The sequence below is a fragment of the Thunnus thynnus genome, chromosome 1 (assembly GCF_963924715.1).
Source record: "Thunnus thynnus chromosome 1, fThuThy2.1, whole genome shotgun sequence".
Taxonomy (NCBI): domain Eukaryota; kingdom Metazoa; phylum Chordata; class Actinopteri; order Scombriformes; family Scombridae; genus Thunnus; species Thunnus thynnus.
In genome coordinates, this window is record NC_089517.1 from 19103040 (window position 1) to 19126242 (window position 23203).

General features: G+C 39.5%; 2 protein-coding genes across 2 annotated transcripts; one reads left to right on the forward strand and one right to left on the reverse strand.

The window, feature by feature from the left end:
- Positions 1-1152: 1152 nt before the first annotated feature.
- Positions 1153-13322, reverse strand: LOC137182454 (inositol 1,4,5-triphosphate receptor associated 2-like). The gene is made up of 20 exons (XM_067588672.1): positions 12773-13322; positions 12452-12500; positions 12219-12303; positions 12002-12121; positions 11730-11910; positions 10643-10701; positions 10499-10559; positions 10259-10417; positions 9781-9898; positions 9637-9687; positions 9457-9534; positions 9315-9371; positions 9163-9222; positions 8378-8433; positions 7995-8088; positions 7776-7907; positions 7602-7687; positions 6608-7328; positions 4861-5017; positions 1153-1223 (listed from the first exon to the last, which is right to left on the reverse strand). Exons 3-20 carry the CDS (start codon positions 12235-12237, stop codon positions 1153-1155), a joined length of 2280 nt encoding a protein of 759 aa, XP_067444773.1. The 5' UTR covers positions 12238-12303; positions 12452-12500; positions 12773-13322.
- A 371-nt stretch (positions 13323-13693) lies between these two features.
- ctr9 (CTR9 homolog, Paf1/RNA polymerase II complex component) lies at positions 13694-23055 on the forward strand. Its single transcript, XM_067588684.1, has 23 exons — positions 13694-13853; positions 15087-15185; positions 15629-15868; positions 15960-16077; positions 16166-16255; positions 17428-17684; positions 17777-17884; positions 18379-18615; positions 18708-18926; positions 19091-19274; positions 19386-19474; positions 19565-19750; positions 19911-19998; positions 20089-20237; positions 20322-20438; positions 20542-20687; positions 20799-20870; positions 21099-21234; positions 21391-21549; positions 21632-21783; positions 21878-21971; positions 22095-22207; positions 22300-23055. The coding sequence occupies exons 1-23, from the start codon at positions 13809-13811 to the stop codon at positions 22691-22693; spliced, it is 3492 nt and encodes a 1163-aa protein (XP_067444785.1). The 5' UTR covers positions 13694-13808; the 3' UTR covers positions 22694-23055.
- Positions 23056-23203: the final 148 nt, after the last annotated feature.

The following is a 23203-nucleotide window of genomic DNA, read 5'->3' on the forward strand; positions in this document are numbered from 1 at the left end:
TTGTATTTTATTTCAACAAGTGAAAATATTTTTTTGACTTTAGGCATTGAAAATTTTACCCAAACCATTGCCGTACTCATATTCTTTACTTCTACAAGTAAAACTACCAAAACCACTTTGTAAAAATAACAAAATGTACAAGTTAAAGTCCTTCATTCGAATTTTTACCTCAGTAAAAGTATTATCAGGTAAATATACTTTAAGTATCACAGGTAAAGTACTTGTTCTGCAGACAAATGGCCCCTGTAACTGATATATTATTATATCACATTGTAAGATTGTTAATACTGTTGCATCAGTGTGTAAGTAGCATTTTTACTGTTGTAGCAGGTGGAGGTGGAGCTAGTTTTAACTACTTTATATGGGTAAGTAGCTTAGCCAAGAGGTTCCCAAACTGGAGGTCGGGCCCCTCCAAAGAGTCACCTGATGAACCTAAGGGGTTGTGAGATGATTAATGGTGTAGAAAGAAGGAAAATACAAAGTTATGCTACATTAATCTATGATTGTTTTTGAACTTTTCTCTAATATTTGCTTTATCATGAAATATTGGATATTTTTACCTACTTTGAGCCTTGAACAATTATTTTAATTAAACCATATGAGAAGATTTGTAGGGATATTTAGAGGGGAACTGCTGGTTCAATCTATAACAACTATAAAACATTGTACTTTGTAAACATATGACATGAAAAGTAACTACTCATAATACTATAGCTGTCAGATAAATGTAGTGGATTAAAAAGTGCAATATTTCCCTCTGAATTGTGGTGAAGTACAAGTATAAAGTAACATAACACAGTAATACTCAAGTAACTCAAGTAAATTTATGTATTTTCCACTACTGCCCAAAGCACAAAGTCAAAAGGATCAATTTCACTTTCCCTTTACATTAGCAAGCTTGAAAGGAAGTTGTAATCAGTGTCACATCTTGCATCTCATACAAGTAATACTCAAGTAACTCAAGTAAAGTACAAGTAAATTGATGTATTTTCCACTACTGCCCAAAGCACAAAGTCAAAAGGATCAATTTCACTTTCCCTTTACATTAGCAAGCTTGAAAGAAAGTTGTAATCAGTGTCACATCTTGCATCTCATACAAAAATAACATTTCCAACAAACATGAAAGATACAAACAAGCATGCAGTTCTGCTTTTATATAGAGAAATAATATTTTGGAGCAGCAGGGAGTCTCACCTCGTTGCAGCCGCCTCGTCCTATGCCACCTGTTGGAGCCAGAGCACACACAGACAGTGAAGACAGTTGATTTGCATTAAACAGGAAAGCAATGCAAATGTCATGAGACGGTTACAAAACAAGAGCGCGAGAAAGACACACACATAGAGAGAGAGAGAGAGAGAGAGAGAGAGAGAGAAACAGGCAGAGAAAACAAATCAACAGAAAATTAATTGAGTTTTCTTCCCTGTGAGGTTGATGCTGGCAGCATGATATTCATCTGATAGGTAGAGCTAATGTAACTCTTGTTTCAGGAAGTATCCCCCCCCATCTCTATAACTAGGGGCAACAATAACCTGGCAACCGTCTCAAGTACATGAGGCGCTTGATCCTCTGGTTGAAAGCTCTTGGCCCAAGTGAAGGCTATTGTGTCGTTTGCTTTAGGTGCTCTCAGGCAAAGGTCGGTAAAATTGGGATACCAAGCAGAAAGATTACATAGAGCACCATCAGAGCTGAGCGAATAATATGTAACAAAAAGGTAATTAAAGAAGGAAGAGCTGCAAATGAATTGTTAGAGACGGTTAATGACATTAAGTGCTATTAAATTTGAGAGGAAACAGATTAAAAAAAGAACACTTCACTGTTTTTATGTTGCTTATTTTATGACATCACCTCCAAGACTTTTTACTTTTTGAAAACACACACCAAACTACAAAACTGTGTGACTGATGAAGCTTTTCATTGGCAGATTTTTCTTGATGAATGATTACATTTGTGGGGAAAAAAAGGTGGAAAACTAAAAGGCTATACACAGCAAGGATGACAGATTCTCCCTGGCGAAGATATAGATGCTCGAAATGTGTTTTAAACACTTTTGTCCTGATTTAACCTAATTTTGTCTTAAGACACTGTCAGATACTTTTGTTTTCCTCCCCACAACACAGCGAGTTTTACCTGACCACACATTAATCCAGCATTTTTCCAGCGTTCTCTCGTTTATAGATTCCCCATCAAACGGCAGACTGTTTACAGTCCCGAGAGTGAACACAACCACCACACACACACTCACACACACAGTGAGCATTAGAGCATTAGAGCCTTCGAGCATTAGAAACTGCTTTTCTAAATTATTTACATTGAGTCTCCAGTGGATCTTTATTCATCAGCACCAAACAAGCTCACCGTGTCTTGTTTAAAACTGCAACATAAAACCTAGGAACAAGTTTTATTCCTTTGTAATGTTATAGCGATATGCCTACAGTTGATTTAATATGTCATATTAGTGTTTTATTTGTATAAAGGCAGATGAAGGAGGGACATAAATAGCTTTAAAAGCCTAAATGGAGGCAGAGTGAATGTCTGTACTCGAGATGGCATTGAAAACACAAAAGCACTGAAAAGATGACTCACAACTCAACATTTATTACTGTTAGTGATGCCATTTGCTCTGTGGATAAGGTTTTTTGTTAATCTTTATAACTATGTGTGTGCACGTGTCATGCATCCTTAGCATTTGCCTTTACTGCTACATTTTTGTAGTCCTTTGAGGTGTGTTGTCTTGTCTGTTGTTGTAAAGTTATGATTACATGCAATTGTATGTATGTGTTTTATAACAGCTTCTATTAGGTTTATTTTCATTTATGCTGTATCTTGTGCTTTACTGTTTTTTCCTGCTCCTTGTTTTGCTTGTGTGTTTCTTTTAAAGCTTAACCTCAACATGTCCAGAGGCTGCAGATGAACATTTGCCTTTTGGTTAAATGTGACACATACAGCAGAGTAATGAGAGGGGAAAAAACTGGGGATTCAGAAAATAAAGAGGAAAAATATTCGTAATATTAGGAGAATAAAGACATAATATTTTGAAATTTAAGTCATAATTGTACAACAATTAAGTAATAATATTTTGGGGAAAAAAGTCATAATATTATTAAGTTGTAATTTTACAAGTATAAATCATACGATATTTAAATACTCTGTGGTAGCTCAGATGAGAGCAGTCTGTCCACTTTTACATGTCAAATGTTGCTGAACTGAAGTTACAGGTTTTACCAAACATCACATTTTACACTTGAAAAACCTACACTTTTATGACTTTTATTTCCCCGAATATTACAACTTTTTTTCTCAAGATATTACGACTTTTCCCATGAAAAAAAAATTATGCCTTAATTCTCGAAATCTCAGATTTCTTTTCTAACAGTGGCGCTAATGCTCCATCATAGGCACACTTTAATTCCCATTGAAGTAAATTAATACATGTTGTCACTGATATATAAAAAAATAAAGTAATGTATTCTTGACACAATGCTAACATCTGGGTTTCTTCGTGAGGAGATAACATGTGATGAAACCCTCCTCCCAATGACAAACACTGGCATTATCAGACATCATCTATGACCTGAGGTACAGGGACATCAAACTGGATTCTGCAGTGCTCATATTAGTTATTATGATGTCAGTATTAACCATAAAATGTTTGTTGTTTGCAGTGTTGACACAGCTTCATTTGGTAAGCAAAAACAAACCTATGCCAACATAGCACTGGACAATGTGAACTTTATATAGAGGGTTGTAAAACAAACAAACAAGCCACCATGGAGACAACCACTGGCTCTTCATTTGAAATATAATTTCCCCCTCTGAGGCCACCCAGTGGATCTCAGCTAGCTCAGCATGATCCAAACTCCTCTACACCACAAATAAACATTTCAATATACGACTTGGCCTTTTCAGCCATCAAGGGACTCTCTTGGGGAAGGAGAATTTGAAAACATTTTCCATGACCTTTCCGTAAGGATTGGAAGAGAAGTGATCCTCCCTTTGACCAAAACGTGGAGCAACAAGATAAGTAGTGAAAAATTCCTTTATCAAATCCAGCAGCTTTCAGCAATATAAGAACATGAAGGCTTCACAAAGGGTTTGCAGAAAGACACTGAACATTTTGTGTTTACCCTTTTCTTGTAGCTAGAAACTGAGGACTTGATGTTGGGTAAAAAGTAAATGACCAGCTGCTGGCTGTAGTTTTTAAGGGACAAACATGAGAGTGGTATTGTTCTACTCATCTAATGCTCAACAAGAAAGAATATGGACACTTCTCGAAATGTCAAACTATTTCTTTATTGTCAGTCATAATGTGTTTTTCCATTTTTTTCCTCCCACTTTTACCTACAATTCAATTTAATGCACCTTCAGGCCTGTATTGTGTGCTTTCTGAGCTGCACATCTGAGATTTTGCAGTGTGTTTATATAAACTGGCTCAAAGCACTTCAAAAAATTCAGACCTAAATGTAAAATGGACTGAACCACGGGCACTGAGAAGAGGGGACGATAGCTCACAAAAACAGTGTTTTAGCCCTGCAAATTCAAAAACTCTCCAAATATGTGGTCAATAAAAAATGGATGTAGCTAAAAATACTCTACCCTCCCTGTATTTACATAAAAAACCCCATTCTGACTTCCCTTAATTTCCCCATAGGCCCCCCTATGATAGATAGCATACACTCCCTAAGAGCATATTCTCTCTTCCTCCTCACTGTAAGAGCTGTTGTGTGCAATGTAAATATCTGCTGCGTCTATTTTCAGACATCCTCAGGGATTACCAATAGAAAAGGAAGTCACTTCAATTTATCTGTGTGTAACCACGATAACATAACTTGAAGCTGTATTTCTGTAATGCAGCCGTCATACCATTCATGGGTAGCTGTGGAGGCTCACTGACTTCTGGGATTACTAGAGATGGAGGAGGGCTCTCCTTTCTGTCTCTGTCTTTAACTTCCACATTAGACTCAGTTGTAAAGCCGGTGCCGTCTGGTCCAGGGTCAGCTGACAGTTTGGGACATGGTAGCTTCAAGAAAGCACAGACAAAGAGAACAGATTGATCTTTTCTTTCCATATGAGATGTTTAGATACAGAATATATGAAAAAATTAAATCACCATTACTGCATTACTACTTGTGCTACTACTGTTACTAATAATCGCTTAGAAATGAGTTGAAATATGAAGTTCATTCACAAAACAACTGCGATTATAGCTCAAATATTTCTGCAAAATTGTTGATTGTGTCATTTCATAGCACAAAATACACACACACACACACACACACACACACACACACACACAAACGCATTGCTCGTCAGTGTTGTGGATGGAAATAAATATTTGCAGGACCCCCACATGGGGTCATCAGTTGAATCTACAGGGTCATGAGATGAGGGTAGGAAATAAGAAAATCTAAATCCTGCTAAACAAAATCATGTTTGTCTTTTGGACGTTTTGTTTGATCTTTGCTATGTTCATGTGAATATTGTAATCTCTAATATAATCCAGCAAAATAGATTATATAACTCCCCCATCGGTGCTGGTCACTCGTTGACATGCAAGAGCTGTCTACATCAAACTGAGACTGAAACTGAGATGTACTTTTCTCTCTAAATCCACTGTAATGCACTGTGCTGATAACTGCTTGTTCTTTTTTTGTTTTTGTTTTCTCTTGGGATTTATATGTTTTTGTCATTTTTTTAAAGGGATTTTTTTAGATATACAGTATATCTTTACCCTTTCTGTTGTTGTCGCATTGCGGTTGGCTGAGAGTAAGAGCATTTTGTTTTTTGTTTACGCAAATACACAATAAAATGACTGAATGAATGAATACAAAATAAACTAAATCTTGAATCTCCTTCCTTTAAAAGATTTGCATAAAATCTTTTAATGAGCAGCATGATCTGTTAACTTATAATCCTTTTTTACTTGTGACACCTTAATACAAAGGATGACTTGTGAGCTGCTTGGAGAGTAATTTTCCCTTATCAGACTGTTTCATTTGAGTCATTTTTAGATGCCAAAAATCATTGCATGATGTCAAAACAATTGCGGACACGCACACTTCTGTTCAGTTTTGCAGATGAAAGACTGCATTTCACATTTCTGTGAGAACAGTCCAAGTAATGTCACAACTTTAATTTAAAACCTTTAATTCCAGCAGGTTTATTTTGGCAGCTTTTATCCCCTGGGGGTGTTATCAGCTCCACATGAGAAAATCAGGCCTCATAACTGATTATAAAAATATCTCCAATGCTTAAGAGGACACCAGGATGACATAATAAGCTAAAATCTCAAATAATGATACATGAGATTTTAAATTATATGTCATTAAAATTTGACAGCTGGAGATTTTCTAATATTAACTTATCTAACTCGGATCTGAGGGTGTCGCATGTTGTGGAGATAAATTTCTTTGAGGCAAATTTGTGATTGGTGTGTGATTTTTGGATATATAAATAACATTATCTTTACTTGACTAACGTTTCCACACTATTTTAACGGAATCAAAGTCAAATAGAAGTTTAATTGTGACGTTTTCAGATCAAGATTATTTTTTTTGCTTTTACTGTTATTGTAATGTAAAGCAAACACAGATTTTTATTACAGACAAACCTGAGTTGGAGCCTTTTCTGTGATCCTGGCCTCTAGACTGCTCAGCTGCTTGTCAGTGTCGGCTGCTCGGCCCAGAGCCTCCTCCACCCTCTGAGTGATGCTCTCCATCTTCACTCTCACCTGGCTCACCCTCTGCTCGCTCTCTCTCACCAGCTCGGCGGTCACCAGGGCATTGTTGACCATTGCCTCCATCCTTCGGAGGGTCACCAGAAGTCCGTCTGCGGTCACCCGAATCTTGGTTTGTTCCTGCTCTGAGGCTGCTCCGCCTGTGATCTCCACAGGATCTGTAGCCACCGCTGCATCCCTCTGATCCTTCACTACCTTCTCACCAGCTTCTCTGCTCTCAGTGTTGGTTCCTTTGTGTATAAGAACAACTCTACTGCTGTTTTTTCGCTCACTGACACACTCCTGTACAGATTTGGGAGAGGCTTGCAGCTGGCAGACCTGCTCCCTCATATCAGAGATCGTCTGCTCTGCTTGCTGGAGCTTTGCTCTCTCAGAGAGCTCTTGGGTCGACCGGGTTTCTTTTGTCTGGGCCTTAGCCCCCTCCACACTGAGGACTTTCCACCAGTTCACAATGGCCACCTTCTTGGCCTCCTGGTTCGGTGTCTGGTTCCTGGTCTGGCTTTGCTTTTGCTCCTTCTCCTGGGCTCTCAACCGCTCCTCCACCTTCTCTCCTTTCTCCCCCCACAAACACTTCTGCAGCTCCAGCTCCTGCAGCCTGAAACCACCACCGTAGCTTTATAAACATCTCCTTTACACACTGTTATGTCTGTAGTTACCAGGGGGTACTAAAACTGCACTTATGCCTAATAGAGTCTTACACACAGGAGATAGTAACTCCTATGTGTTGCGTAATGGAGATGCCCATAAATACACTGTCAAAACCAGACACCCCTTTTATTAGCGGGAGGAAGCGTTTCAGAACAGTCTAACATCAACCATATCCAGTCTGTTACCATAACAGGAGAAAAGGAGGTAAAAACTCACATACACATTGAGAAGCTGCTGCTTGATGCTTGCCTGTTGCTGCTGGCGTTGAGGAAAAGGCCTCTCCTGTGTCTCTACAGAGGCAGAATCCTGTGTGTGAGAAGACACAAGAGAGATGCATGTGTTAGTACATGTAATAAGTATCATCCTCTGTTGAGTGTCTATACTCTCCTCTCACCCTCTCAGGATACTTATTGTGCAGAAGATGAGCTATTTCTGCAGACTTGATCCTGTGGATGATGCTCTGAATATCATCACTGTGTGTGTGCAGGGAGGGGAGACTTATGTCGTCCAGAGCTCTGTGATGCTGCTGCAGACAAAGAAGGCAGTCACGGTCAACATAGGACAGAATATCAGTACAATGAACGACAACCTGCTGACAGCAAGCATTTCCTACCTGCTGCATGTCCTGCATCTCGCTCTGCAGAGAGCGCAGGTTTGGAGGATCTCGACTGTAGAGACTCTGAGGATTGATACAGTGCCTGTCGTACCTGTCATTAGAAAATTATCAGTAAAGAAATCACACAAAAGCAATAATGAATACACACATATGTTGAGATATTCTCTAAAGTATAACGTTATTTCAAAATATTTTCTTTGGAATAGCATGCTTCGTTTAAATATTTAACTTTCCTACAAAATTATGTAAGCTGACATGTTCCTTGCATTTAACACACTTTTTTCACTGCTGTTCAACTTTATAGCCTTGAGTTTACAGTAATCTGTACTGTACAGCTGTTACACAGATCAAATGTAGGTGTAGACATTGGTTAGAAATACCTCAACAGAACTTGCTGTGAATGTTCCTGTAACCTCATCAGCTGTGACTGCAGACCCTGTACCACCAGGACAGAGTTAATGCGCTAAATAACAGCCAGAATGTACAGTGAAAACCATAAATCATAACATATGTAAGATCTATCATATTTGAAATCTTTGGTTTCCTTGTTACATATTCTGAAATGATGATGAATTTGAAATGCCTGATATTAGTTTCTTATATTATGTTATTGGTTTCTTTTCAGGATTTAACATGACATAAAAAGATAATTTCAAAGTTCAAAGTTAAAGTCTCCCTCCTGTCAAACATACTGTGTGTTTTTCTTCTTGTTCTTTCAGTTGGATGTTTGAGCGTCACTGTGCAGAATGGTGTATGTGCAGAGTTTTAAAAAGGAGGACTGTTTTCACATTCATCTGCTGAAGGGAGAAACGTTCCTCTGTGTTCTCCTGAAATATGAGTTTAAGGCATGTAGCTACGAGCATGATTTGTGACATCACAGCTAGTGTGGAGCCAATCGTGGTCCAGTATGCAACTTACATAAGTGTGATGTGGAAACTTGAAGCGTCCAGTGCACAAACACTGAGAATGAATTTGAGTGAAGTAGGGAGAAAGAGTAGATGTAATTTTAGGAATTTTTAACTGGCTTATTGAACTTCTTTTTGGAAAAGACATATCAGACACAAACTATTATTCAAAGTAGAGTATTTTATATGTCTTAAAACATGTCTGAAGGGGATCTTTAGTTTCATATTTTCTCTTTTCTGGGTCAAAGTGTCAAACAAACCTCAATGATGTTGTGATTCTCCATGTGAGATTTCTTCATCTTATCCATAAGAATGTCTTTCTACACGGGAACATACAAAAATAAAGTTAAATGACAAAATAAAAACAAAACTGCCAATTTTTCTCCTGATAAAAATGCTCTGATGGACAAACCTTTGTGATTTCTCTGTCTCTCAGAGTCAACATAACCAGGGTTTCTTCAAGCTCAGCCTGTGAATTATTTAGATGTTTAACTCACAAAACAAACTCGTAACACAGAGACAGACACAGGAGTGTTTTACGGATCTGTTCCTACCCTCAACTCAGCGTTGACCTTCCGCAGTTTGCTGATGCTATCTTCAGAACATGTCCTTTCAAAAGTGAGTTTTTCATTCTGCACAAACATGAGGAACATTTTATTACATTAAAAGGTACATCAGCTTCACTTCTCTACAAGTAAAGTGCAAACATTTGGACTTTATGAGATCAAGATTACCTTGTCTTCTAGCCTCCTAATGTGAACCTTCAGGCATTCAACCTCATTGCTCTGAGGATCAAGAAAGGTTTTACTTAAAAACATCACACTTTTGTTCCTAATTCTCCATTGCGTATTTGGGAGCATGCTCAGTGTGTGATATACCAGTTGGGTGCAGTTGGTCTGGGTGCGACTGGCTCTCTCCTGGGCCTCTTTAAATGCGCGACAGGTCTCCTCGAGTTCCTCTGACAGGGATCTGGCTCTCACTGCTGACCGCTGGGTACTGCACACATCAAAAAAACCATCAGATCTTCTTGATTTATTCAGCAGAACGTCAACTTCTACTACACCTCTCATCAGAAAATGTGATTTTACTCCTCAAACTGAGAGTAAAGCCACATAATCTGAAGCGCGGTAATGCAGTTTATTACACCTTTGACTGCCTTTCCTCTTCATCTGCTTCCATAGCAAAATAGTTTTTTGAAAAGATGCATGACTCACTACATCAATTAAAGAATAAAGAATTAAATAAATAAAACAAGAATCTGATAAATGATGTGCTTTTGAGAGGAATTGTTTCACTGAAAATGGTGACAGAGCGATGACTAGAGATAAATGGGGGAGAAAATGGAAAATCCTTCACCTGGCCAGCTTTGCTCGCAGCTCATTGATCTCCAGAGTGAGCTGCAGGTTTACATCTTCACACTGAGCTACCGTCCTCAACAGGCTGTTGTTCTGTTCGCTCAGCTTGCGGTGAGCTTGCTTCAGTTCAGTCACTGTGCCAGACAGGTCTTTTCCATCACTGAAGCCAAACAGACAGTTAGTGGTGTGGTGTGACAGGAGTTAATTACATGCAGTGATTAAAGGACTAAACTAAACTAACCAGGCACACTGGTGGCTTTCTGAGGAAGTAGCTTTGCTTTGAGAACATGAGAAATCCAGCCCTGAAAGGAAATTAGGTTTAGTGAAATGCATTTTGTCTGATTAAGACGTTCGCAGAAGTCTGACCAAAACAGTGAGAGCTCACCATTTACAGGCACTTGAGAGGAGTCGGGCCAAGATGCATTACTGCTGCCCACGTCAGTACTGACAGACAGGAGGAGCCATTAGTTCCCACGGTTTGTAGTGAGCGCAGATCAACAGAATAACAAAACAACAAAAAACAAACAAACAAAAAAAAGGAATCATCTACTTGGAAACAAATTAATTTACCTAAAGATATTAAACCGTTTCGGTTCAATGATATCAATATTAAATACAATGACTCTCAGGGAGTTTAATTAACACTAAATATGCAGGAGTGACTTTCTTGCAGGTCATCTCGAACTTGTTTTATTTCTAAGGATAATTTACCTTGACACTCTTGCTGCAGCCTCAGGAAGAGCACTAAGCTTAAACAATTCTCTCTCTCTCTCTCTCTCTCTCTCTCTCTCTCTCTCTTTTGACACCTACAACGTGTTTAATTAACTAAACTGCATTTAATTGTGGCTGGCTGTAGCTCCTCCTGTCCACATGTTGAAGTGTTATTGAGCAAGACACTGAACCCCAGAGTTGCTCCCAGTAGGCAGGCCAGTGCCTTGCATGGCAGCTACACCGCTATCAGTGTGTGGGTGTGTGAATGAACGGGTGAATGCGAGGCAAAATTGTAAAGCACTTTGTTCATTTAGGTAGAAAAGGGAAATATACTGTAAGCACAGTCCATGTGCCTTTGCATTCTCTTTGCTTTTATTGTTTGCTTACGGCACTTTGTAACTTTGTTGATAAAAATGCTATACAAATAAGGTTTTATATTATAACCTAACCAGATTACACCAAAGTCCAAGACTGTTTTGGTTGATTGGATTGATGAGATTTCCTCGAATAAGTCATGTATTGGTCATTTCACAGCATTTTATGATTTTACGTTTTTTTAAAATAATAATTTGTGTCTGAAAATATTTTGTATCCATCTCTGTATAAATACTTGAACATAGTGGAAGACCTTTAGACCACATATAAACCTGCCATTAAGCAATACGTATATATATTGTCACTAAATCAAGCTTTAAAGGCCTGGATATGATGCTTAAGCCCTGCTTCAATGTTCACACTACATGTCAATAGTTTTGTCTCACCTGTCCTGGCTGCACTGGGCGATCCACTCCCTCATAGTCGTGTGGAAGGTCTCTCTGCTCACAAGCGGGTCCTGACAGTCAGGGTCGAGCAGATGTCGCAGAGCAGCCAGTCTCTCCTGCTCCGAACTCTGGGCCGTCATGGTCTGCAGGTACTGTACGATGGTCGAGGCCGACACCTCTCCTGAAGATGAGAGAGAAACAGGAGCAAATGATTCACAGTTCATGTCAATATTTTAATCTGTGTTGTTGAACTCAACACAAAGTCTGTGTACCTGCGTTGGTGGCGTTACACGCATTGTACATGATGTCAAGGAGTTCATGTTCAGAGAATCCACTTGTGTCCCCCGTGTCCTCCAGCACATTCCTTGTTCCACAACCAGGAGACTCCCACACTATATATGTAGGGATGCACAGGCAGCACACACATAAATAAATATACTGTAGATATTTATTTGATACTCTGATGAACAAGGTCACTGCAACACTCACCATCATTGCTGTCAGACATTGTGCTTGTTTCTCCTGAATCCCTGGAGGGCAAAGGTGCTGATGGACTGTCACATTGCTACATGAGCTGACATATCAATAAAGATCAAATACATCTTTACCTCCACTTATATTATCTGAAAGCTATTACAAACAGCAGAAACAAAGAACATAATATACATTAAAACTCTGAGGTGTAAAAAGTGAAACATTAATTAATTAATTGAAATACGTACATCTATACAGTGAGGATCCAGTCAAAGGGCTACATCTTATTTTCTTGTCCTGTAATAACAATGTGAGGTTCATGTGCTTCAACATTGATTCTAATACTAAAATATTAAGAGTATGAAATGTTTTGCAAGAAAGAGCCTAAACAGCTAGACAAACATCTCTGTCCTAAGAATTCAGACTATATGTGTTAAATATACAGGGACAGTGCTCCATTTAATATGTGTGCTGTGCAATGACATTACAAGGCATGCATTTAGTTTATCTTGTAGTTATTTAGCTATCTAATACATTTTTAAAAAGAGAAACAAATCATGAATTCTTACTTCTCAGTCCAGGACAGTTCTTCTGAAAGGAAAAAAAAGGATATTGTTAATTGTTAAATTATGAGTTTCATTGTTATTATTATTTCGTCAGCCTTCCTCTGATTCACTGCAATGTTAGCACAAGAAGTCTTCAAGATGCTCTTATGCTTGTTTTCACTGCTTCCCATCAAAACCAGCTGACAGCCCTCCTCCCCCATCACCCCCCACCTCAGCGCACTCCTGCCAAAATGCTGCCCTGCAGAGGTCTGTGACAATGATGCAGTCAGTGGATTTCAATTTAAATTCACTGGTTTAACATATCAAATGCACAGTCTGCCAAGCGTTTCTTTTTACACAGTGTTCAAATCAAGCACATAAGCATGAAAATATCTAGAAATACAGGTGCAGAGGATAACAATAAATGTGTTCAACTTTGTTTTCACTCATCTTATGGGGGTGAATTTCCGCTGCTTCTCATTATGTTGCAAAGGAAATTATATTTGATCTATTTAAACTTACCAGCACAGACCTACACTCTTTTAAAAAAAGGCCTAAAACCTTTCTATTCAGAAAGGCTTTTTTCTCATATTATTACCATTTTCTTTGTGTTGTGTGTTCTATGTTATTAATACTGTAACAATTTGAACGTCACCATCAATGAAAAGTACGATATAAATTAAATGTATTATTATTATTTATTATTATTATTTATACTGAAACGGAGGGTTCTTTCAATATTGAATGACTTTTATTTACATGTTAGCAAATCTCCAAGCATAAAACTAAATATTCCTGTGGTTGCAAATCTGTAGTTGAGAATATTTTGCTTGTTATTATTGTGTACAACCGTGTTACGACCAGAAAGCATCTTGTGTTAAAACTCCAGGAGGAACACACGTCCGGATGACCCGGACACATTTCCAGTTGCACCATCCTGTATGTTTGTTTCCTATCGGAGGCATGAAGTAGTTACCAACAGACAGCCGCCTGACGACGATTTTGTATATTTTTTTTTTAACACAAAAACAAACTGGAAGTGGATTTTTCCTCCGTCAAGATGTCTCGGGGCTCTATCGAGATCCCTTTACGGGACACTGACGAGGTAAAACTCGTCTAATTTGTAAACTTGATTTATTTTGAATGTTTGACTAACTGAACCTCGCTGTGATGCTAACCGATGCTAACATTAGCTAAACGTTCTGTAGCGTCGTATTACATCAAAATATTAAATAAAAAACAATTAGGGTCGATAACTGCGTGTAAACTCGAAATGTGAACGTCAGTGATGTTTGGAGCAACACATGCAAGAGAAGGTTACTAACACTAACATTAAAGTGACATTAACAGAGGTCCCTTTTCATTTATAACTGGTCTTGTAAGTGTGATATGAAACTTCACAGGTCAACTATGTGAAGTTACAACTTAATCAGTAACAACCTTTACTTTCTGCTGTTTACGTTGATTTAAAGAAGGCATCAAGGTCACTGAAACATCTGGATTTTCATTAATAGTCGTAATTCTTCATTAATATTCTTCTATTCCCGAGAGGTGTTTCTAATATTTACTCTACCCTCATTGATATAAAGTTATAAACATCTATCATTATAACACAATACCATTCAAACAGCTTTCAAAATGATCGTAAAGTTGACCAAACACCTCCTTAACACAGTCATTTGAACACGATAACGTTCATGCATTTATTAAAGGTCTGTTGTGTTTGCAGTTTTTAAGTCTATGCTAAACTGACAACTGGGTTTATGTTGTGATATAGTGAATTCACTGGATAATAAATGGACAAACTGTTTAGTTGCCTGCAAAAATCAGATCAGATGACAATCAAATATTTCCTCAATACATTAACCACAGTGGCCGAATACTACAAGACATATCAAAGGGAAATCTATCACAGTAAAAAAGAATCTCTGATGGTTGTTGGGCTGCAACTAACAATCATTCACAAATTCTCAGAGGCCATGGTGATGTCTTCAAATAGCTTGTGTTATCAGTCTAAGTTATTCAATTAACTGTCATATATGAAAAGTAAAAACAGCAAATCTTCACTTTTGAGAAGCTGGAATCATCAAATATTTGGCATTTTAAAAAAAAGAAGACTGAATCGATTTATTGATTATCAAAATAGTTGCAGGTTAATTTTCTGACAATCAATTAATCAACTAATTGTTGCAGCTCTAGATGGCTGACAAATGCTATATTGCTATATGTCATGGTACATATAGCCAAATCACCTAACTCTAATTCATGCCACTCTTAAATAAAACATGGAATATGATTTTTGTCAGACCTTTTGACTTGATTGAATTGTATGTTGCAGGTTATTGAGCTTGACTTTGACCAGCTGCCAGAGGGAGACGAGGTCATCAGTATCCTGAAGCAGGAACACACACAGCTGCATATATGGATCGCTTTGGCGGTGAGTCAGTGGAGTACACGCCACAAACATGAAGCACTGCAAACTGTAGTTACACTTATTGATTTATTACTCTGTTATTTTTTTTTTTAAATTAATCAATTTATCCTGAAGTCTGTAAAATGTCAGAAAATGTAAAAAAAAAAAATTCCCATCACAACTTCCTAGAGCTCCAGACAAGTCTTCAAGTTGTTTGTCTTTGTCTTATCAACCGTTTTTAAAAAGAAAAGCAGTAAATTCTCAAATATGAGAATCTGAAACCAGCAAATATTTCTGTTAAATGGTTAATTGATTAATTGTTTCAGCACTACATTTATTAATGCAAAGTAGAATGTTTGTATGTATTTTTTATAAAATGAACATAATCCAGATATTAACCCTCATAGAAATAAGCTAAGATTTAGCATATTTGCGTAGTTGTAACACTGTTGGTCGTCCTTTTTCAGTTGGAGTACTACAAACAGGGCAAAACAGAGGATTTTGTCAAGCTTTTAGAGGCAGCTCGTATTGATGGAAACCTCGACTACAGAGACCATGAGAAGGACCAGATGACCTGTCTGGACACATTGGCAGCTTACTATGTCCAGCAAGCCCGTAAAGAGAAGAACAAAGATGCCAAGAAAGAGCTCATCACGCAGGCGACACTGCTCTATACAATGGCAGATAAGATCATCATGTATGATCAGGTAAGAAAAATGTCAAAGCGGGTCATGATGCAGGGAAAACTGCTGTGGCTCCTGTATTTTAAGTAAATAAAACATCTCTTGTCGCAATCAGAACCATTTGTTGGGAAGAGCCTGTTTCTGCCTCCTGGAAGGAGACAAGATGGACCAGGCAGATGCTCAGTTCCATTTTGTACTCAACCAGTCCACCAATAACATCCCTGCTTTGCTCGGCAAGTTGAATACAAAGAAAAAAGATCACGACCACTGTGACTAATTCACTGAAATAATCACAATAATCACACCTTTTTTGTTTAACAGGTAAGGCTTGCATCTCCTTCAATAAAAAGGATTACAGAGGAGCGCTGGCATACTACAAAAAGGCTCTACGTACAAACCCGGGCTGCCCAGGTAACACGTTACTTTTATTCTCCTGAAAATGAACCCTGTATTCCTGGTTACTACTATGACATTACTACTACTACTACTGCTGCTGCTAATAGAGTCTGGCTGATGCAAGATCTTTGAGGTTGTTAGCAATACCGAAGGCAAGGCAAGTTTATCTGTATAGCACATTTCACACACAGAGGCAATTCAGAGTAGGCTGCAATTAATCATGATTTTCTTTAGTGATTAATGTGTTTATTAACTAGTTGTTTGGTCTATATAATGTGAGAAAATGATGAAAATGTCGATCAGTTTCCCACAGCCCAAGGTGATGTCCACAAATGTCTTGTTTTGTTCCGACCAACAGTCCCCAAAGACACTCAGTTTACTCTCATAAAAGACTAAAGAAACCAGAAAATATTCACATTTGAGAAGCTGGAAGCAGAGAATCTGGACACTTTTCTTAAAAAATGACTCAAAACAATTAATTGATTATTATTTGTGTTTTAGAATTTTAAGATAAACTTAAAAGATAAAAACAACAATAAAACAATAAAATAAATATTTGATATATACAGCACCAGTCAAAAGTTTGACTTTTGACTGGTGTTGTATATGTTGTAAATATGAAAAGTGCAAGGTGGATATTGATGAGTGCTTAAGGTTCAGTCAGAGTCAGTGGGGAACTTGAAGGTTTAACCTGGATTTAAAGGTAATCAAAGTTGGGGAAAGTCTTATATCTTGAGGAAGTTTATTTCAGATTTCCAATGAAAAATGTCTTATTGTGTAACATCAACCGAAAAAGATTAAATATAATTTTTTTGACAAAGTCCATTCAAATTTGGTTAAAATTAATTGTGGCAAAGATGTAGTATATAGAGGCAGAACATTTTATAGGCGAGGATAATAGAAAATTAAAGTTCACTGTAAATTTTGAACAATAAATTTACGGAACCTGAATCAAATATATACAGAAAATAGCAGCCTGTGAATAGTTCATGCACTTTCATTCCTTTTTTGCATATGTGCCAACACTGTTATAACAAATATCATATATCTTTGATAAGCAAATATAGGCTGATTATAATGGTCAGGCTCTAACCACTTCTACTGCTATTATGGCACTTCTCTTACAAAGTTATTTGCGCTACATTTTATTTCTCATCTATCTTCTCTCCTCTTCTGTCTCTTGCTAGCTGAAGTAAGGCTGGGGATGGGCCACTGTTTCGTCAAGCTCAACAAACTGGAGAAGGCTCGTCTGGCTTTTGGCCGAGCCCTAGAGCTCAATTCGAAGTGTGTGGGAGCTCTTGTCGGGTTGGCGGTTTTAGAGCTCAACAATAAGGAGGCAGATTCCATCAAGAACGGAGTCCAGCTCTTGTCGCGGGCGTACACCATTGACCCCAGCAACCCCATGGTGCTCAACCACCTCGCCAACCACTTCTTCTTCAAAAAGGTAGCTACTGGTCCTGTTGTCTTTGAAATACTCTCTCAACATGAAGTGTCAATTGACTATTATTCACCTGTGTGTTTTCTCTTCACTAACAGGACTACAGTAAAGTGCAGCACCTGGCCCTCCATGCTTTCCATAATACAGAAGTCGAGGCCATGCAGGCTGAGAGCTGCTACCAGTTAGCTCGCTCCTTTCATGTGCAGGTAGAATCAGCTTACTCTTTGTTTACTGTGTTCATGGGCTGGTTCCCAGTAACGAGCCGGAGCGTAGCCTCAGATCTTCAGGCAGGGGCCCTTCTGGCTGTTCCTAAGTCCTGGCTCACGACTAAAGGAGACGGTGCTTTTGCAGTCAGAGCTCAGTTTTGGAACTCCCTGCCTGAAGGGATCTGAGGCTTGCAATAACAGTAACATCCTATAAATCACTTCTTAAAACTTGTCCTCTTAAAAAAGCCTTTTATTAATGTTAGCTCAAAGTTTTATGCTTCCAGTCCCACACTGTTTTCTGTGTTTCATGACTTTATTTTACTGTTTTTATCTTATTTTTTCATTGTATTTTGGGTATTTAATTATTTAATAATATATTTTCTCTGTACTTTTATCTTGTGGTGCTGATTTGTTTTTCTCTTGTAAAAACATTTTGTGACACTGTTTTAAAAGGTCCTATGTCTCTGATATATCTGCTGTTTCTGTTCCTCCAGGAGGACTATGACCAGGCATTTCAGTATTACTACCAGGCCACTCAGTTTGCCTCGTCCACATTTGTCTTGCCCTTCTTTGGCCTGGGACAGATGTATGTGTATCGAAGAGACAAGGAGAACGCAGCACAGTGCTTCGAAAAGGTGTTAAAAGCCTACCCGAACAACTACGAAACTATGAAAATTCTGGGGTCTCTCTATGCAACATCGGATGATCAGGAAAAGAGAGATATTGCCAAAGTACGTATCCTGTGTAGAATGTCTCATCAATGTTGTCGTCAAGTGATCTGATCTGAATACTATTACAGCTAATATTGTTTTTGTTCCCTTAGGGTCATTTGAAGAAGGTAACCGAGCAGTACCCAGACGATGTGGAGGCGTGGATCGAGCTGGCTCAGATCCTGGAGCAGACTGACATCCAAGGAGCGCTGTCCGCCTACGGCACAGCCACCCGCATCCTGCAGGAGAAGGTGCAGGCTGATGTCCCACCTGAGATCCTCAATAACCTGGGGGCTCTTCACTTCAGACTGGGCAACCTGGGAGAGGCCAAGGTAGCTACCAACAGACAATAAAGCTTGTATTAACTTGACCTTAAAATAGTTACATTCACAGGGAAGAATGAGGAATGTTAATTGGGTATACTGTACAGCACAATCTTTTTATTAATAAGTAGTTATTTATATACGTAGGTTGAATCATGCCTTTTCTCCTACAGAAATACTTTCTCGCATCTCTGGATCGAGCCAAAGCCGAGGGAGAGCATGACGAGCATTACTACAATGCCATCTCTGTCACCACCTCCTACAATCTGGCTCGCCTGTACGAGGCGATGTGTGAATTCCATGAAGCTGAGAAACTCTACAAAAACATCCTGAGAGAGCATCCTAACTATGTTGACTGTAAGCATGTGAAGCGGTGCTTTTAAACATCAAACAGTAAAAAAAAATGTGAGAGTGTGAAGAAAGTGGTTTGTATTGTATGAAAGACAGTTTGAATATTTTGGCCCACAGGTTATTTGCGTCTCGGAGCAATGGCACGTGACAAGGGGAATTTCTATGAGGCTTCTGATTGGTTCAAAGAGGCCCTGCAGATTAATCAGGTACTTTGTCTGACATCACAATTTTAATGAAGTTCGATACCAAACTCTCTTCAACATTATTTGATGTCCACTTTGTTCTGTTTGGTGCAGGATCACCCAGACGCCTGGTCGCTGATAGGGAACCTTCACTTGGCCAAACAGGAGTGGGGTCCGGGTCAGAAGAAGTTCGAGCGTATTCTGAAGCAGCCGTCCACACAGAACGACACCTACTCCATGCTGGCTCTGGGCAACGTGTGGCTGCAGACCCTGCACCAGCCCACCAGAGACCGGGAAAAGGTGCAGACAGCTGTTTTTACAAAAACTGAAAGAGAAACAGTGCAGTAGAACAGAAGAGCACTTCTGTGAATCGCTTTGCTAAATAATGGAGATTTTTTTTGTGTGTGTGAAGGGAAATAATAGACCCCCAAATGGAGTAATAGTGTTTTTGTCTCAACAGGAAAAGAGACACCAGGATCGAGCCCTGGCCATATACAAACAAGTCCTGCGAAATGACGCCAAGAACCTCTATGCTGCCAATGGCATTGGTCTGTTGAGCTTTAGTCTGTCTTTTTTTTTAAAAAAAATCATCCTACTGTATCTATATGATGTATTAAACATGAATTTGTTGTGTGCAGGTGCCGTCCTGGCCCATAAGGGCTACTTCAGAGAGGCTCGTGATGTGTTTGCACAGGTGAGGGAGGCCACAGCAGACATAAGCGATGTCTGGTTAAATCTGGCTCACATCTACGTCGAGCAGAAACAGTACATCAGCGCTGTGCAGATGGTAAGAGCCTCTTGTGATAACATTTGAAAATGATTGTTTTTGTTCAAGTTTTTTTTCCTGATGTGTTGTTGATCTGCTCCGCAGTACGAGAACTGCCTGAAGAAATTTTACAAATATCAGAACACTGAGGTCCTGCTGTACCTTGCGAGGGCGCTCTTCAAATGTGGGAAACTCCAGGAGTGCAAGCAAATGCTTCTGAAGGTAAAATTAGGAAATAAAATCAGGGTTTTTAATTTATTCCTCATTGTGATGTCTATTAAATGTGAGGAGTTTAACTCTGTCTTTCTGATGCATTTCCAATAAGGCACGTCACGTGGCGCCCAGTGACACAGTCCTGATGTTCAATGTGGCCCTGGTGCTGCAGCGGCTGGCCACTCTGGTGCTGAAGGATGAGAAGAGCAACTTAAAGGCTGTGCTCAGCGCTGTCAAAGAGCTCGAACTGGCTCACAGGTACGTTGTAGCGTTAGCTTTGATTTATACCTCCTGCCAGTCTGAACCTCTGGCTGTCCACTGCCAAATCCTGCAATTTCATCTCTCTAACTTTCTCCTCCCCCTGCTCAGGTATTTCAGCTACCTCAGCAAGGCCGGAGACAAGATGAGGTTTGACCTCGCTCTTGCTGCATCTGAAGCCAGGTCAGTCTAATACACAGCACAAATACAGTTTAAAAATTGCAGACATGTCTGTGTTACAGTAATTTAAATGTTTCACTTCACTCTCTTACTAATTTTCCCCATCAGCATGTTGGCATAGAAAAGACTTTTTACAGTGGACATCAGAAGTTACTGATAGTTTGCCACACTTCATGTAGTGTGGGTTGTAATTTCTTTTGGGGGTATGTGTGTGTTTTTGTGGCATTGCAGGCAATGCTCTGACCTGCTGAGTCAGGCTCAGTACCATGTGGCACGAGCCAGAAAGCAGGATGAGGAGGAGAAGGAGCTTCGGGCCAAACAAGAACAGGAGAGGGACTTGCTGCGCCAGCAGTTGATGAAAGAACAGGTACTTATAGTACTGCCAAACAAAATGTCATGGAAATGATTTTGGAGTAATGATTAGGTGTCATGTTTTGCATTACTTAGGATTTTGATTCTATTTTTAGCAACAATAACCTGCTTCTCATTAGTCTGTTGGCCTGTCGCCCTTAAACCTCACCAGGAGGAGAAGCGCAGCAGAGAGGCAGAAGAACAGAAGAAGCTGCTGGAGCAGAGAGCCCTGTACGTGGAGAAGACCAAGAACCTGCTCACCTTCGCAGAGGGATCGAAGGAAATGGCCAAGGAAAAGAAGAAGGGAGGAGGTGGTGGCGGTGGAGGACGTGTAAGTGTCCGCTGGGTCAACAGAGACATTAGATTGCTGTGAATGCAACATTAAATAACTTAACTGTTTTTCTCCCTCTAAGCGTAAGAAAGGAGGTGACATGGATGAGTTTGTCAATGATGATTCTGACGAGGATCTGCCAGTGAGGAAGAAGAAGAAGAGAAAGGGCGGCAGCGGGAGCGAGCAGGAGGACGTTGAGGATGGAGAGAAGAAGTCACGCAAGAAGAGGAGGAGGTGAATCTGCTGCTACCATGAATGAAGCCAAATGTAGTTCATTTTGACTTCTGAACGATGTAAGATACTCAGAGTAAACTTTGTTCTGTTTCAGACCTACTAAAGGAGGAGAAGACAGCGATGACGAGGAAGGAGGATCACGACCCAAGAAGCAGCGTAAACCCAAAGAACGCAAGAGGATTGAAAAGGTCTTTGTTTGGCTTTTGTTTTTCAGTTTTCACGTCATGATTGATGTTTTAAAAATACCTTAAGAGGTTTTTTTTTCCTACAGTCATTTCTAAAAACTCAACAACAATCTTTATTGTTTTCAGCCCCAGCCTGAGCGTATGCCACCTTCTCTCAAAGGAAAGATCAAGTCTAAGGCTATCATCTCCTCTTCTGAATCCTCTTCAGATGAGGATGGCCTGAAAATAGCTGAAGACAGGTAAAAACATCAATGTTAAAGTGACAGAAGTGCTTTAAGTGTTAGTGAATAAACAGAAAAATAATGTGTATGATTGATTCTCTGCCATATAGACACCAAAGAGACAGTGGTTCAGGGTCTGACGATGAGGGTGGCCACAGGAAGCGCATCGCATCCGACAGCGACTCTGATGCAGGTAGGAACCGCTCGGGCAGCGAGGCGGGCAGCCCTCAGCGCTCTGCAGGCTCAGACGATGACTCTGGCAGTGACCATCCAGTGAAGAAGAGGAGGGTGCAACGGCAGTCTGACTCAGAGCAGTCGGACAACGAGAGCAAGAGGAGTCGGTCAGGATCAGAAGACGAGTCCCGGCCCGGCTCACCCGTTGCAGCATCAGACCGGGGATCAGAAAGGGGATCTGAGGCAGGATCAGACAACGAGGGCTCTCCTCGCCGCTCTGACAACGGATCAGAACCAGAGCGCTCCAACAATGAGGACGACAGCGATTAAATCTTCAGATCTCCCGAACAGACTTTTCTCTTGTAATGTTGAGAAAACGCTCAACACATCTGCATTTTAATTTTCTATTACAAGCAGGGATTTTTGTCCGTAGCATAGAAAAGTATAGTTTTTTTTTTTTTTTTTCAGCGCAGCGCAGCGTTACGTTGTATTATTCCTCACGTCTTAATGGAAATGTCTTTTCACAGATGCTGTGCTTTGTTAAATTTGTTTTGTTAAAGATGAATCAAAAGTTTTGAATTGAACTAAAAGGTGTAAACATCTATTTTCTGTGTCAGATGGTGAGATGAGACACTGACCCAAAAATGGGAAGATGCTTCAACAAGATGTCAAATAAAAAGAGAATTCTGTAAGATGTGGGTTTGTTACTTTCTGCACTTTGATGTAATCTAATGACATCCGCAGCTGTACTTAATGTTTAGAGCTAAGTAGCAAATGCTAATATGCTGAGATGGTGAATATGGTAATAATGACACCTGCTTAACATTAGCTAAGAAACAT

Coding starts and splice junctions, on each gene's coding strand:
- LOC137182454 (XM_067588672.1), bottom strand. Junction 10,418..10,498: donor GAAAGCCACCAGTGTGCCTG/GTTAGTTTAGTT, acceptor GTTTGGCTTCAG/TGATGGAAAAGACCTGTCTG. Junction 9,688..9,780: donor AGACCAACTGCACCCAACTG/GTATATCACACA, acceptor CTTGATCCTCAG/AGCAATGAGGTTGAATGCCT.
- ctr9 (XM_067588684.1), top strand. CDS start 13,809: ATGTCTCGGGGCTCTATCGAGATCCCTTTACGGGACACTGACGAG. Junction 16,256..17,427: donor TACAAACCCGGGCTGCCCAG/GTAACACGTTAC, acceptor GTCTCTTGCTAG/CTGAAGTAAGGCTGGGGATG. Junction 19,475..19,564: donor AGGCCCTGCAGATTAATCAG/GTACTTTGTCTG, acceptor TGTTTGGTGCAG/GATCACCCAGACGCCTGGTC.